We start from the raw sequence: 16,456 nt of genomic DNA, 5'->3' as shown, positions 1-16,456 counted from the left end.
AGTTGCTCCGCAGCATGTGGGATCGTCCCTGACCAGGTATCGAACCCATGTCCCCTGCATTGGCAGGTGGACTCTCAACTACTGCGCCACCAGGGAAGCCCGTCGCCTTTACGCTTTTGATAGTTTTCTGGAGATGAAGAGGGGTGATAGTTGCTAGAGATATTTTTGCAAGTGAGGTGTAGTTCCTGTACATCAGCCATGCGTGCTGACTGACCCAAATTATTAAACATGGAGCGAGACGAGCAGACAGGATTAAGTTTTATTGAACTGTAGTTACAAGTTATTGTTACTGCATGGAGAAGTACCAATATGTCAACCTATTAAAAGCTATGGAAATTAAAATGTTCATGTGTATGTGTGTGTGTGTGTGTGTGTGTGTGTGTGTGTGCGTACAAAATGCAAATGACAGGCAATGTGAAAATTACGGTGATCAGTTTACAACAACAAAAAATTAACATTCTAGTTTTCCAGCTTGTTTGATTAATCAAGCACATTTACTCCTGAATCCACAACATTTCTACAATTCAATTTGGACAAAATGCTATTGGAAATCAGCCAGTTTTTAAAACTGAAATGTTAAGGGTAGATTGTTAGCTCTCCCAAAATTGGTGCAGATGAAGACAAAGAATTTATACTTAAGCTCAGGCAATGGTTCTGGATTAGTGAGCAGCTAATTAATTCTGCTGCTCTCAGTAGAAGTGGTGGAGGTTTAGAGCTTTACCTCATGGCAGTATCCTTGGAAGGGCGTTCTGAGATTTAATTTAATAAACACTGAGAGCTTTCTATGGACCAGGCACTGTACTGGGTCTGGGGATTATAGAGGCAATTAACTGTCCCTGTACTCAAGGTGGTTAATGATCTAGTGTCATTTGTCTTTAAAAAATAGAAAGGGATAAAGAAAAAGCACCTGCATTTGTCATCTTGAGTAAATGTGGTAACGGTAACCAAAGTGATTTACTCAAGATTCAAATCCACAGTTTTTTTGGAGAAGGTAAATGTCAGATGCCTTGTGGCTATTAGGCACACAGTAGGTGGTAAATAAACATGGTTGGTGTTTGTTAAATGTGACTTGAAGATAAGAAGACTGATTTTAAGTTTCATGAGGAAAAGAGTTTGCTTCACTATTAACGGGTTTTAAATCTACCCAATTTGTTTCTAATTATTCCTTTAAAGTACTAGTCTGACTAGTATTGCAGAGTTTTAATCTTCTAAAATTTCACATGAGCCCTGCCTAATATGCAATATTAATGTGAATGCAAGTTTGACTTTGGGAATCAGGCCATTGAAAACTTTCAGGAAAGACCTACCCAAATGCATAATGAAATGTGATTCTGGGCTTTAAAAACCAGTGATACTAATTTAAAGGATCATTTTTTTGATTTGCCATGTGATTTGAGGTTTCATTTTAACAGGAACTATTTTGTTTTTAAAATATCCACTCAAACATGTTGGTTCTTTCATTACCAGACTTTTAGAAATAGCTTTCAATCTGGAAAAGCCCCAGTCACACTTCTGTGCTGGAACAAGACTCATAATGCAGATAGTTCAAACTTGTCATATGACCCTTAGAAAACTGAATTGGATGGAGAGATAAGAGGTCCTTTTTAGCATTTCTTAATATGCAAAATTGCAAAACAAATTTTCCAACCTTGGTCTATTAAAGTATGAGTATTTTAAGTTGTTTTAAGACCATCTAGATCATTTAAAATCTCAGCTTTTAAAAAAAAATCTTAACTGATATTTGTTTTAAATAAAAATTGAGTAGTGCCCCTTTATCTTAGCTACAGTTTTGAGAGAAAGCATTTTTTCATTTCAAAAGAAATGTTATAATTTCTATGCTGGACTGCATTTTAAAATAAGGTGTAACATTTAGCTTTAGTTATTTTCATAACTACAGAGGGAAGTAGAGGGCTTTGCATATAAGTAGTACTTTTCATCAGCAGCTCTCCAGTTTTCTATCAAGCAGAATGACTCCCTCTGTTTGGTAAATAAGGAAACAGGTTTGGAAAAGTGAAGGGTTTTGGCCCAGACCCTCACAGTGAAGACTAAACAAGGCCCTCACTCTGTGCCCCGTCCGTCCTCCTAGAGGGTGGTCTCGCTGTCAGCTTCTCTTCCATATCTTTCCATGTCTGTGAAGTCACAGTCTGGCTCCATCTCTATCTTCACCTGTGGCACCATGAAGACTGGGCTCTGTGAGTAGCTGAAGGCAGGTGAAGCTGGACAGGAGATTTTGAAGTGCAGGGTGATGCTGAATGAGAAAAAGAAGAGGGAAGAATGATTTATCTAGGATTTGGTATTTTTTAATGCTATCCCCCAGAACAGGGTTCTAGTGCAAATAGTTCTGTCTTTGCTTTTGAACTCTTAACACATCATAGGAACTAGCAGTATCCTATCTGCTTGGCCTTCAGCTGTCTCAATGACTGGTCTCACTCTTTTTCGACCTATTTATCACATTGCTGCCAAAGTGAACTTTTTGGATCATGAACCTGACTGTGGTTCCCCACTGTTCAAAGGACAGAATTCAAGCTCCTTAGCCTGGTGAGACAAGAGCCTTCTTTGCTCAAACTTCTGCCTGCTTGCTGTTTGCCCCATCCATCCTGGGTTCTTTGCCCTGTGTCTGTGTGATATTTCAGGCCTTTTCTCCATACCTGCAGCGCCTTCTTTTCTCTCTTTTTTCTTTGACTCTGCACATCTGGAAGACTCCTATTTATTGTTCCCAGATTCTCTGGGTAAGGCAGATTCCTCCTGTAGATGCCTGTCCTTTCCCTTATGTGTGCTCCGTTCTTGGCATGTGGTACACATGCCTGTCTTTCTATATTCCCAGAGGTTAAGCATCGTGCCTGGTAGACCATGGATGCTTAATCTTTGTTAAACCAGCTCATGTTGCTGAGTTTTTTCCTCACTGAAATGGAATCCTGCTATTTAGTTGTCTTTACTTCTAGGTACTCTCACAGATTCAGTAAAACACCAGCATAGTTGGGAGGTGCCGTCACTAGTCACGAAATTGTCTGCATTTCTGGCCTTGTCCCCTGCTTTGTGTACTTTAACAGGTTTTTGGAAGTGTCCTATCCTGGACCAAATTCTCTCTCCATTAACTGAAATTAGAGCATTAAGAGGTTTCATTTTGTGTAGGCTACCTTAAAATGAAAGTAAGATAGACAGTGCTTTTCTCTTAACACATGTATTTATAAAGATCTGTGGCATTAAGGGCATAGGAGCCCTGACTGGGGAGGGGGGATGAGAAGGCAGGCAGAGATGTCATTTGGACATGCGACACAGTAGTGCTGCTTAGGGAGGCTTATTACCCTGGTGATAAATCTCTTCTCATCCTGGCAGTGTGATAACAGCTTTGACATATAGCTCAGAAGATCCTGTACATGTTTCCTAAAATCTCTCAGGTGAGTCCCATCTCCGTCTGCAGCCAGCTACCTCTAGTCCTGGGATAGCCCGTGCTTTCACTGTCAGATGTAGCACAGTGATTCTTGTCCAGCTTAGGGCACACTGTAGGAGTGGGACTGCCCCCACCATCTTCCCTAGTAATGACTGAGGCAGACTTTCTTGCCTCTGAATTCCTCTTTTCTATTGTTGATCCCCCCTTGTTTTCAGTCATCAAGTAGCCCCACCTTTTTTGAGGGTGGCTCTCATTAAGGACAGCAAGGAATCACATGGCTGGCATCGGAGTTCCTGGAACCTGGGCCTTGAATCCTTTCTTGACTGTTTTTTATCTCCACTTGATCATTGATATCTAGTTAGCTTTCCTTGATACCCTTTCTGACCTTTGCATAGTAACCATGCTGCTGTTTTACTCCACAGAGTATTAGAGTGCTTGGTGTTTTGATCTTTAGAGTTCATTCATCCTGGCTTTTAATAATAAATACTTAAATCACGTCTAGTTTCTGTTTTCCTTTTTCAATATTTACTTTCAGTTTTCATTCTGCTTAATATTTTGTAATAATTTCCTTTTCTAAAGTTCAGTACCTTTGTGTGGTGTAATCATATTATGTCAATAAGAGGACAGATTTGTTACTTGACACCCAATAATCAGCTCTGTACCTTTGTGTCCTGTGGTGGACCAGCAAAGGCCTTTTACTGAGACACTGGTTAGCCCGGGAAATCCTAGTCCCTCCGCTTTCAAAGCCATTGCTTAGGCTCTTATCTAACACTCAGAGAGTCTTATCTCATGGCTGTTACCTTCGGTCGAGTTCTGAGTCACTGAAGGAGGAATCAGAGTGAGTAACTCCAACTGGAAGATCTTTGTCCTGGCAGGAAAATCAAAGCGTCAGACGTGGAACAGCTTTGTGAACTATTCTGGAGAATATACCCTCTTTCTACAGTGCTCCCCTCACCCATTTCTTCTCCTTTCTATTCTCTAACCCCGTGGCCAGTACCACACGAGAGGAATACAGGGGCCTCACAGAGATGGGTGGCTTCTGGTTCAATTATTCCTTCACCCAGAGGTGGGTGAGAGGCACGGTGAGGGCCAGGGAAGAATGAAGAAAGGTGATGGAGGTATACAAATGAGAAGGGGGAAGGGCATGAGAAATTCAAAAGGAGGAGGTACTTCTGGAGGAGAATGTAATGGGAAGCCCTTCCTTGAAGGGCCCTTGTGGGGGCTGGCCGGATCCCCAGTATGGGCCTTTGGGGAAAGCGGCAAGCCCTTAGGAGCGCCAGGGTCAGGACCCATGTTGGCATCTTTCAGACTACTCCCAGGATAGACTGTGTTGTCTTGATGACAGGACTATCCACCAATAGGAAGCTGAGGCTGGAAGCGGGTAAAGGCAGCAATAAAATCCCCCGAGATCTTCATAAGCCACATCTGATCCTTCCCAGGCAGGTTCCCTTTTCAACATGTGGAAGGTGCTTGTGAATCAGGCACATACAGAATCACAGCCCAACCACTAGGACCTTGACTAATTTATAATCCCAGTGTGATGCTACTTGTTTTCCTAAAGGGGACAACTCAGCTTGGCTTTGAGCTCTCAATCATTTCAGTAACCACTGGCACACATGAGAGGCTCAGCAGGTCATGCAAGAGGGGGCGAGGTGGTACCACAGGCACCTGAGGGCACTAGGGGTAAGGAGGGAAAGAGGGGGTTTGCCTAAACTAATGAAGATTGATCACCGAAGTCTACATGGTTTGATTTGGGGCTTCCATATGGTTGGAGTTCCAGTTCCTGTAGCCCAGTTCTTTTTGAACTCTGCCTAGCACAGGAGTCCTTTAGTATCTAAGACCAATAGACCTGAGTTAGAGACGAAAGTTCCTTGAGGAAGAGGTGGAGGATTAGTAGTAAGTAGGAAGGGAGAGACACCGTGTGCTTTACTTACTGGCAACGCAGTGGATACCGTTTTTGGGATCTGATTGGACACTTTCCATGGGAATCTTTATAACTGAGGGAGGAGGGAACTGGGGCTGGAGAGAAACAGTGGGAAAAGCTGATAAATACCACCAATACGACAGTGTTGGCTTTCTTGCCAAGATGGAAAATACACGCGTCCACAGTGTGCAAACCACCATCCTCTTCATATCCAGACTAGACAGTGGGTGCTGCAATGACCCTGGGGCCCACTGAGGACACTAGAAAGGACAGAACTCTTGCAGGAATGTTACTCTTCAGAACAGTTTCAACTGTCGTGGTAACCAGTCACTTGGGAGTGAACCTCACACAGTAGCTGAAGACGTGTATAAAATGAATTTATGTAAATTGAATCCCGTTTTTCCATCGAATATATCATATAAACCAGAGATGCTTTTTCCCACCCCTGAAATAGTTCCTGGCCTGTGGTAGCCACTGAAATATTTATTGAATGAATCAGTGAAAGAATAATACTTGTCTTTCAAAGGCACTTAGACTCTCAGTTTCTTTGTTCTCAGAACCTAACTTTGCAAATCATCTAAGTCATCAACAAGGGGGAGTTCCCTGGTGGCCTTGCGGTTAGGATTCTGGGCTTTCACTGCTGTGGCCCGGGTTCAATTCCCTGGTCAGGGAACTGAGATCCTGCAAGCTGTGCGGCACGGCCAAAAAAAATCATCAATGAAAAACATGTGAATGGGGATTATGGGCCTCTTATGTTCTGGGAAGAGGACAGTAATTGAGGGCCAGGGGAATTTTGGCCTATCACTACCATCAGAAGATGGTTTAATCGTCACCAATCAGTCAGCAAGGGCTTGCCTCTGAGCAGCTTTGATCTGCACAAGGCAAGATTGCTAGGCGAACAGTTCACGGTGGAGGCAGGGATGTGGGTTTGGGTCAAATTGGGAGAATGGGAGCCAGGCATGGTGTTAGGAAGGACATGGGCAGCTTAGTATGTTGGAAATGATCAGATTCAAAGTCGGAATGGTTTTCTTAGTTCCCTCCTAGACATTTAGCCTATACGTCCATCTTGGGTGAGTCACTTCCCTTCTGGGGGACAGTTTCATCATCTGTAATGAACACTTGAACTAGACAGTCTTCTTCACTAACATTTTGTGATTTACTATAAGTTCTGGACTGGCTTCTTGTCTGTTGACTCCCTGAGTGTTTTGGGGTGAGATGGGGAGGAAGCATGGGAGAAGAGAGGGGCAGATGGGACAACTGAGACTGAGTGGTCCCAGGCATCTGGGGAATGTAGTCACCCTCCTTTCAGGAGGCCACGTGCGTCTTCCCCCACCTCTCTGCCCAGGACCCTATGGACAGGCCCAAGCAAGGCTTGTCCCCCGTCCTCCCACTTGCCCAGGACTCCAGTCTACTAATGAGTCCCTATCAGACCCCTCCCCCTGGGCCTGCTCTGTTCTTTGGAGGTCAGTCCTCATAACCTCCTCCATGATGGAGCCAAGTCTTCTGCCCTGTCCCCTCAGGGACCTACAGTGCTGTTGTAATGGCCCCAAGAGCCCACAGGAATGGGGGAAAATAGGCATGGCCAACTGACTTTTTCCTGGATGAGAGGGCTCTTCACTCTGGCCCACGCTCAGGGTATTCACATGAATAGACGCGATCTCAGCACACCAGACTGACGCGGGGCCCAGGCAGTCGCTCCCGGCTACCTGAGAAGCCTCCCCACCCTGGCCATGGCAGAGGTGGAGGGAGGGTCTCTTGATCCCTCCCATCAGCCCAGGCCTCACATCCTCCCCACCTCCTCTTCACTGTGCTCATGGGCCCCTTTCCTTTTCTTCTTATCTGCCTCCTTTTTCTCCTTCTCTGGAAGGATGTTGTCAATCCAGGCCAGATCATGCTGGGAGAAGATGAGGTCCAGAAGCCTTCGAACGATGATGAGGCCCAGGATCTGTGGTGAGAGTTCAGAGAAAACCATGGGCTCAAGACCCCGAACTTGGGCACAATTCATTTTCTCCCTCAGTCAGCTATGTTCAGGGACTTTTTCTGGTATCTTTGGAACATTCTCAAAGCTCCCCCAAACCATTGTTCACCTCCCACCCATCTTGGTTCCTCTCATCCAGCCTCTCCTCAGTTGAGTGGCGATGCCTACCAGTGACCCAGATGCACAGAGCCTGTGACAGCTGTGGGGGGGGAGCCAGATGGGGCCCGTGGGTGGAGAACTACAGTTATTCTTTAAATTAGTGGTTCTCAGACTTGAGCTTAGATCAAATCACCTGGCAGGCTGTTAATACCCACACTGCTAGGTGCTGGGTGAGTTTCTGACTCAGAAAGTCTGGGGTGGGGCCTGAGATTTGCATCTCTAACAAGATTGCCCGGAGATGTTGATGCTGCTGATTCAGGGATTACACTTTGAGACCAACTGTCCCCGTGCCCCCATTTCTGAGAGCTGCCAATCTCTCTGCTAACAAACTGAATAAAGTATACTGGCATATCTAGAATTTTTAAAGGAAAGTCTAGAAAGTTTGGTTCTGTTCAGGATAAACAAAGGCAAAACACGTGCTCTTTGGAGAAGATTAAACACTGACTTTTAATAGATGCAATGGGTCCAAGTAGCTAGTTATGAATATTGTCCTTTCACCACCAAGAACTAGCCATTAGATGAGGTCAGGGAGAAAAACATCCAGCGGGATTTAACACTGGGTCCTCACTGACCCTGTGTCTTGGAAGCAAGCAGAGCTCGGGAGTTGGTCAGACCTGGTTTTTAAAATTCCTGGCTCTGAAAACAGAGCATGGTTGCTAGGGGCAGAGGTAGGAAGAAGGGCTGTCTACATAGGGACAACACAGAATTTTAGAGGTGATGGAACTGTTCTGTATCATGACTGTGGTGGCGGAATCGCTACTCTGTGTTTTTTCAGAACTCATAGAACAGCAGAGTCCATTTTACTGCATGTAAATTAAAAAATATCAATATGGGGGAAGGTGTGAATCTTGGCTCTGCTCCTTCCTGGTTGTGTGGCTTGAGTCACTCACACATGCTCTCTGAGCCTCAGTTTTCCAGTCTGTAAAATGGTAGTTCTTTAGGGAAGGTGTGGACTAAATGAAATAGCACTCAGTCCATGCCAATTGTGACGATCCTTTCCCCTCCTCACCTCTGAAACCCATGAGGGCCCTGTTGGGGAGGATCCATTTCACTTTCCCTGGAGTGGTGGTTTTCAACCTTGGCTGGACATTTATGCTTACCTGTAGACTTACTATAAATACCAATGCCTGGGTTTCTCTAAGAGATTCTGAGTTCATTGATTTGCGCTGAGGCCTGGGTGCATGTGCTTTTAAAAAGCTCCCAAGTGACTCTTATGAGCGCAGGGTCAAGAATCACTGACTCAGAATCCTGCCAGGATATTTCAGATCCTACTTTGTGTCCTCACTTTGGTCCCGAATCCAGCCCTGCAGGCTTTAGGGCCCACCTAGGGCTTCCCCCCAAGCATTAGCCCACAGTCCCCCCTCCCATTCCCCATGCCCCAGCAGGGGCAGAGGCCACTGCCCTCCATGGGCGATCTAGATGCCAGATGCAACATGTTGTTGGCTTTTCTTCTTTTCACTTTTAATTTTGGAATAATTTCAGACTTACACACAATTTCAAGAATAGTCAAAGAATGCTCACATACTTGCCCCAGCTTCTCCAAACAATGACATGTTAATGACGTTGGACTCTGAAGTTCTAAATCTCTATTTCTAGCTCTCCCCATCCCATCCCCCCATTTATCTTTTCAAATTCAGTTATATTGAAGGGTGAAGAATTATATTTAGTGTAGATCTACTTCCGCACTTGGTTTGAATTTTGGCAGTGGGGAACTCAGTCTCCTTGTTGAATTTGCCCAGCTTCTCCATCGCACTCCGGAGTTGGGAAAGTTGGTTGGCTTTTGCATTCTCACTGAGCCGCCCTGACCTGAGCTGGGTGGAGGCGGGCGTGTGGGCTGTCACTACAGCATCCACCTACCACATACAACTTCCCTCCCCGTCTCTCCTCTGCATTCCACCACACCCCCGCCCCCCAGCTCTACTTGGCCTGGAGTCGCAACCCGAATCTCGAATCTCGATCTGTGCCTGCCTTTGTGACCCTGAGAGAATCAGGCCACTGTGGAGGAGAAGGCTAGGGTGGGTCTCCCCCTGGACACCTTCCCCATCTGAACCTGCTGAACACGAGGGGGAAGACTGTGCTCATCTTACCATGACTGGGAAGATGATGGCGGCCACCGTAGACTTGAGGATCCAGAGCACAGCCAAGCACAGTATCTGCACCAGGGTGAAGAGGTGGATCCGGCGCAGGGGCACGTGCCGCAGGAAGGCATGGTCCGGCTGGTGCTTGGCCGGCATCAGGAAGAGTTTGCAGCGATCCCAGAACTGGTGAGGACAGGGGAAGACTCAGCCAGGCCGTGGGGACCCTGGTGGCCCCTCTGGGGGCTTGGGTCTGGTGAAATGGGTGCTGCAGTGGGGTCCCATAGAGGGGAGCCCCTGGTCAGGCCTTAAGGATGCAAAAGAAGGGGCCTGGAGGTCTCGGAGGATGTATAATGAGATCTTATGGTGGGGGAGAGCTGAGCCCTTGGTGAGGGCTACAGCCCTGGCGCTGGCCCCAGTAAACATTGTCCACATTCAAGGAAAATGCAACTTAACAGCAACACAAGCTATCCAAGACATCTGGTGTATCGTGGTAAATAAAGAACAAAACAAAACAAAATGTTTTCTTCTGTGCAAATTGCCTTAGAGAAGAGAGAGGTGTAGTGAAATCCTCGTAGGAGTCAGCTCGATCTGGGTTTTGAATTCTGAGCCTCAGTTTCCTCATCTGTAAAATGAGGCTTAGAGGACCTAAGGGGAGAGCCTTACCTGGATGCCATTCAGGGAGGCCACACCCATGTAGAGGAAGACTCCATACAGCACTGGCAAAGGGATGTACTGAAATGAGAGAGGGAAGCAGAGCTCTGGACTGGGCCTCTGCCCAAGGCAGGCTATTGGCCACCCTGTTCAGGGTGACTGTCTGTGAGCCACAGAAGCAGCCTGGTCAGCCTCGGCTTTCTCCAAGGGGCGAAAGAGCTTGGATGTTTGGAGGAATGAAGTGTCTGCTAGCAGATCTGGAGCCAGAGTGTCACTGGGGAAGGAGATGGTCTCCGAGGCACTCCTGCCCTCTTCTCTAGCCCAGTGGACAGTTGCTCTCCCAGCCTGGTCCCCCCTGCCCCCCTTTAGGCCTTGCAGAAGCCACGTGGTCTGGCTGAAGATAGACCTTCTGGAACATGGCAATTCTCCACAGACTGCTCATTCCTGCCAGCCCCTTCCCACCTCTAGTGCCAGCTAAGGGCCCCCCCGCCAAACTGCATTGCTCAGCTTGCAGGGGCCTGGGGACCTTTGATGAGCTGACCTACTAATGAGTGGGGAGCACCTGCTGATGAACAAAGCTCGCGCATCATATACGATCAGGTAAAAAAGAATCAACAGAAGTGTATGAAGTAACCCCTACTGGCTGACAACCAACTGCTGATGGGTTGGTGGGTATCTCTCCTTCCCATCATGCTCACAGGTAGTTTGCTGGCTTTTTCACAAGTGGATCATGTCACCCATACTGTTCTACAATCATCACTGGGACTCTTTAGAAGACTTCTGAGGGATGTCTCTCCAAGCTGAGTCTTTGCTTCTTTCATCCTTCCCTTTACCTGCACCCGTGGCTCACCGCTGCGAGCAAGGCTACTCTGCTCGCTCCCAGGGCAGCTGTGCTGAACACTTGTGAGAACACAAAGTACTGTGTCCAACTTTTAGAAGCCATTTAAGAATGTTGGCAAATCCAAACAAATCAATAACCTCTCGTTTAAAATTAGGCTGTGTTCATTTTTTAAACACAAAGCATGATTTGGACCCATATGCTATAAACCTTAAACTACAACACTTGAATTTAAAGAAAGGAAATCTGGGCCCATTGCATCACTCCATTTGTACATGGCTTATGAAGTTTTTGCCTAATTATGAAATAAGGTAAAAATTTCAACCCATCAACAGACTATTGTTTTAATAAGATATATATGTGTATACAAAATGGAATATTATTCTATTACACAGCCATAAAAAATGAAATATTGCCATTTGCAGCAACATGGATGGACCTAGAGAATATCATACTAAGTCAGACAAAGACAAATATTTTATGATATCACATATGTGGAATCTAAAAAATCATACAAATGAACCTTTATACAAAATAGAAACAGGGACTTCCCTGGTGGTACAGTGGTTAAGACTCCACGCTCCCAATGCAGGGGGCCCGGGTTTGATCCCTGGTCAGGGAACTAGATCCCACATGCATGCTGCAACTAAGAGTTCACAAGCCACAACTAAGGAGCTGGCGAGCCGCAACTAAGGAGCCTGTGAGCCACAACTAAAGAGCACACCTGGGACTTCCCTGGTGGCGTAGTGGTTAAGAATCCGCCTGTCAATACAGGAGACATGTTTGAGCCCTGGGCCTGGAAGATCCCACATGCCACGGAGCAACTAAGCCCATATGCCACAACTACTGAGCCTGTGCTCTAGAGCTCGCGAGCCACAACTACTGAAGCCCACAAGCTTAGAGCCCAGGCTCCGCAACAAGAGAAGCCACCACAATGAGAAGCCCATGCACTGCAACAAAGAGTAGCCCTCGCTCGCCACAACAACTAGAGAAAGCCCACGCACAGCAATGAAGAGCCAACGCAACCATAAATAAATAAATAAATTTATTTTTTAAAATTCATATTATAAAAATAAAGAGCATGCCTGCTGCGACTAAGACCAGGTGCAACCAAATAAATAAGTAAATAAATAAATCTACTTCTAAAAAAGCAAAACAAAACAGAAACAGACTCACAAAGAAAAGAAACTTATGGTTACCAAAGGAGAGGGAGGGGGAGGAATAAGTTAGGAATATGGGATTAACAGATACACACTATTATATATACAATAAACAACAAGGATTTACAGTATATAACACAGGAACAATATTCGATATCTTGTAATAACCTATAATGGGAAAATAATCTGAAAAAAATATCTGTACTAATCAGCCTCAAAGGGTGGGAGCAATTAACAGAGAAATAAAATCTTAAAAGACTAAGCTATAGGGGCTTCCCTGGTGGCGCAGTGGTTAAGAATCCGCCTGCCAATGCAAGGGACACGGGTTTGAGCCCTGGTCCGGGAAGATCCCACATGCTGCAGAGCAGCTGAGCCCCTGCACCACAACTACTGAGCCTGCGCTCTAGAGCCCACGAGCCACAACTACTGAAGCCTGCTCACTGCAACAGAGTAGCCCCTGCTTGCCACAACTAGAGAAATCCCACACTCAGCAACAAAGACCTGACGCAGCCAAAAATAAATAAATTAATTAATTAATTTTAAAAAAAGACCAAGCTATAATCTGTAACAACACAAATTTAAGATGGCTTAAAACTTCCCTTTCACCCTAATGAGTGTGAAAACCACATCAAACTGAGTTGTTTTAGTTTATAGTTACCAGTGACTGATTATCAAGTCACCTCATTATCAAGACTAGGAAATTGTCTCCAGTCTTGTCATTTGCAGGCTGAAGCAGCTTTCTCAGAAAATCCCAATGGCCCATGACATCACAAGTGATAGTGCTGTGATCTAGAATTCTAGATTAATCGGTGCAAATCTTTCTTGGATCTCCAGGGAAAGGCCCTTTTCAAATATTAGTGACACAGTCAAGTGGCAAAAAGATGCCTCTGGTGTCAGCTTTATACCACCTGCTAAAGGAATGAACAAGGATCACAGCCCTACAAACATAAGGACATCACAGCCTTCCCATATAATTTGAGGCTGAGATCATGAGAACAACATGGGGACCAGAGGGGGCACTTCCACATGGTCAGGAGTTCCTCTGAGGCAGAATACAGTAATCCACAGTCTTAATGAGCTGTGGTGAGTTGCAGGCAAAGAAGGAAACAAAACAAACAAAAAACCTTTGGGGCTTGGGATGAACTGAGAATCTGCAGAACTGAGTGTGTAAGCCATTTATGCTGCCCATCAGATACATGGTCACTTCATCCCTCAGTGCCCTCGTTTGACAAGATAACCAAATATTTGCAAATTGGTGCTGGAAGGACGGAAGATTATTGTTAGGGGAAACACTGACCGAAGCCGCCCGCCCTGGCCAGGCAAGATAGTAGCCACTCGCATGAGTCATCTTACAACAGGAGGTCCTGGTAAGGAACGAGGAACTAATAAGCTACCACCAACGGGAAGAATTCGGGAAAGTTCAAAGAAGAGAGGAGACACCAATCCATATGTCCTACCAACCTCCCAGAATCCTCGCTGGAATCATCTTGGCTGAGCGATGCGCACGCCACCAAGAAGTTCCCTGAGTCAGAATGATTGGCCAGAGACAACCCGGAAACTAACCCAATCACCATAAAACCTGAGACTTTGTGTGGCAGAGCAGTTCTCCTGGGTACCCTTACCCTGCTGCTCTCTGCCCGGGCGCCCCTTCCCCATAAAGTCTCTTGTTTTGTCAGCATGTGTATCTCCTCAGACAATTCATTTCTGCGTGTTAGACAAGAGCCCACTCTTGGGCCCTGGAAGGGGTCCCCCTTCCTGCAACGTTATCACTGATCCTCTAATAAACATCACCGTATCTAATATCAGTCTAACCATCCATTGATACGGAGAGAGGGGTGGGGGTGATTTTGTTCCTTGCTGCTCAAAGTGTGATCTTTGGACCAGCATAATTTGGTACCATTGGAGAATTTGTTAAAAATGTAGAATTTGGGGGACTTCCCTGGTGGTCCAATGGTTAAGACTCCATGCTCCCAATACAGAGGGCCCAGGTTTGATCCCTGGTCAGGGAACTAGATCCTGCGTGCTTCAACTAAAGATCCCGAGTGCCGCAACTAAGACCTGGCACAGCCAAATAAATAAATAAATTTTTTTTTAAATGCAGAATTTGGCACACCCCCCAAGACCTACTGAGTCAGTATCTTCATTTAACAAGATTCCCAGGTGATTTTTAATACACATTAAAATTTTTTTAAACATTTTTTTTGGAGTATAATTGCTTTACAATGGTGTGTTAGTTTCTGCTTTATGACAAACTGAATCAGTTATACATATACATATATCCCCATATCTCCTCCCTCTTTTGTCTCCCTCCCACCCTCCCTATCCCACCCTTCTAGCTGGTCACAAAGCACCTAGCTGATCTCCCAGTGCTATGCGACTGCTTCCCACTAGCTATCTATTTTACGCTCTCTCACTGTGTCCCAGCTTACCCTTCCCCCTCCCCGTGTCCTCAGGTCCATTCTCTAGTAGGTCTGCGTCCTTATTCCCGTATTGCCTCTGGGTTCTTCATGACCATTTTTTTTTTTAAGAGTCCATATATATGTGTTAGCATACAGTATTTGTTTTTCTCTTTCTGACTTACTTCACTTTGTATGACAGACTCTAGGTCCATCCACCTCACTACAAATAATTCAATTTTGTTTCTTTTTATGGCTGAGTAATATTCCATTGTATATATGTGCCACATCTTCTCTATCAATTCATCTGTTGATGGACACTTAGGTTGCTTCCATGTCCTGGCTATTGTAAATAGAGCTGCAATGAACACTGTGGTACATGACTCTTTTTGAATTATGGTTTTCTCAGGGTATATGCCCAGTAGTGGGATTGCTGGGTCGTATGGTAGTGCTATTTGTAGTTTCTAAGGAAACTCCATACTGTTCTCCATAGTGGCTGTATCAATTTACATTCCCACCAACAGTGCAAGAGGGTTCCCTTTTCTCCACACCCTCTCCAGCATTTATTGTTTGTAGATTTTCTGATGATGGCCATTCTGACTGGTGTGAGGCGATACCTCATTGTAGTTTTGATTTGCATTTCTCTAATGATTAATGATGTTGAGCATTCTTTCATGAGTTTGTTGGCAATCTGTGTATCTTCTTTGGAGAAATGTGTATTTAGGTCTTCTGCCCATTTTTGGATTGGGTTGTTTGTTTCTTTGATATTGAGCTGCATGAGCTGCTTGTAAATTTTGGAGATTAATTCTTTGTCAGTTGCTTCATTTGCAAATATTTTCTCCCTTTCTGAGGGTTGTCTTTTTGTCTTTATGTCTTTTATCTTGTTCCTTTGCTGTGCAAAAGCTTTGAAGTTTCATTAGGTCCCATTTGTTTATTTTTGTTTTTATTTCCATTTCTCTAGGAGGTGGGTCAAAAAGGATCTTGCTGTGATTTATGTCAGAGAGTGTTCTGCCTAGGTTTTCCTCTAAGAGTTTGATAGTGTCTGACTTTACATTTAGGTCTTTAATCCATTTTGAGTTTATTTTTGTGTATGGTGTTAGGGAGTGTTCTAATTTCATTCTTTTACATGTAGCTATCCAGTTTTCCCAGCACTACTTATTGAAGAGGCTGTCTTTTCTCCATTGTATATTCTTGCCTTCTTTATCAAAAATAAGGTGACCATATGTGCATGGGTTTTTCTCTGGGCTTTCTCTCCTCTTCCATTGATCTATATTTCTGTTTTTGTGCTGGTACCATACTGTCTTGATTACTGTAGCTTTGTAGTAGAGTCTGAAGTCAGGGAGCCTGATTCCTCCAGCTCTGTTTTTCTTTCTCAAGATTGCTTTGGCTATTTGGCGTCTTTTGTGTTTCCATACAAATTGTGAAATTTTTTGTTCTAGTTCTGAATACATATCAAAATTTGAGAAGCCCTGGAACAGAACTTGACTGGAGGAACTGGTACAAAAATAGGTGAAGTTAATAAGTGATATAGAAAAATTAATAAAATAAAAATTAATAATTAATTAATAAAAATTAATAAAATAAGTGACATAGAAAAATTAATTAAAATTAAAAATTAATAAAATTAATTTAAAAATTAATTAAAATAAAAATAAAAATTAATAAAAATATTAAAAATAAAAGTTGGATCCTAGTAACTAGGATCCAACTTGCACCCCCTAAATTTGTAGCATCAGAGGGACCTCTCTTCTGTTGGCTACATAAATAAGAATGAAAAATTTCAACTAAAGTATGGTCTTGGGTAGACAGCTCTCTAATGTAAGTTCTCTATGTGTCTAGTACTTGGCTACGCCTAATTTGACAGAACGAGGCAAACTTACA

At 44.5% G+C, this 16,456-nt stretch overlaps 1 protein-coding gene across 4 annotated transcripts in view; it reads right to left on the bottom strand.

The window, feature by feature from the left end:
- Nucleotides 1-272: 272 nt before the first annotated feature.
- The window catches only part of SLC4A5 (solute carrier family 4 member 5), a 122,101-nt gene continuing 105,917 nt past the window's right edge, over nucleotides 273-16,456 (bottom strand). For 3 of the 4 annotated variants that reach the window (XM_067704639.1, XM_067704641.1, XM_067704643.1), the window contains 5 exons: nucleotides 10,194-10,262; nucleotides 9,540-9,713; nucleotides 7,111-7,260; nucleotides 4,192-4,259; nucleotides 273-2,248 (listed from right to left, as the gene is read on the bottom strand). In XM_067704639.1, coding sequence (XP_067560740.1) covers nucleotides 2,083-2,248; nucleotides 4,192-4,259; nucleotides 7,111-7,260; nucleotides 9,540-9,713; nucleotides 10,194-10,262 — 627 coding nt within the window. In that variant the 3' untranslated portion in view covers nucleotides 273-2,082. Of the gene's footprint in view, nucleotides 2,249-4,191; nucleotides 4,260-5,325; nucleotides 5,411-7,110; nucleotides 7,261-9,539; nucleotides 9,714-10,193; nucleotides 10,263-16,456 lie in introns of all 4 variants that reach the window. The other variant, XM_067704640.1, reaches the window with a different exon arrangement.

This window comes from Pseudorca crassidens, chromosome 14 (genome assembly GCF_039906515.1).
Source record: "Pseudorca crassidens isolate mPseCra1 chromosome 14, mPseCra1.hap1, whole genome shotgun sequence".
NCBI lineage: Eukaryota > Metazoa > Chordata > Mammalia > Artiodactyla > Delphinidae > Pseudorca > Pseudorca crassidens.
The sequence above is the reverse complement of the archived record's forward strand: the minus strand, read 5'-3'. Positions and strand labels throughout refer to the sequence as shown.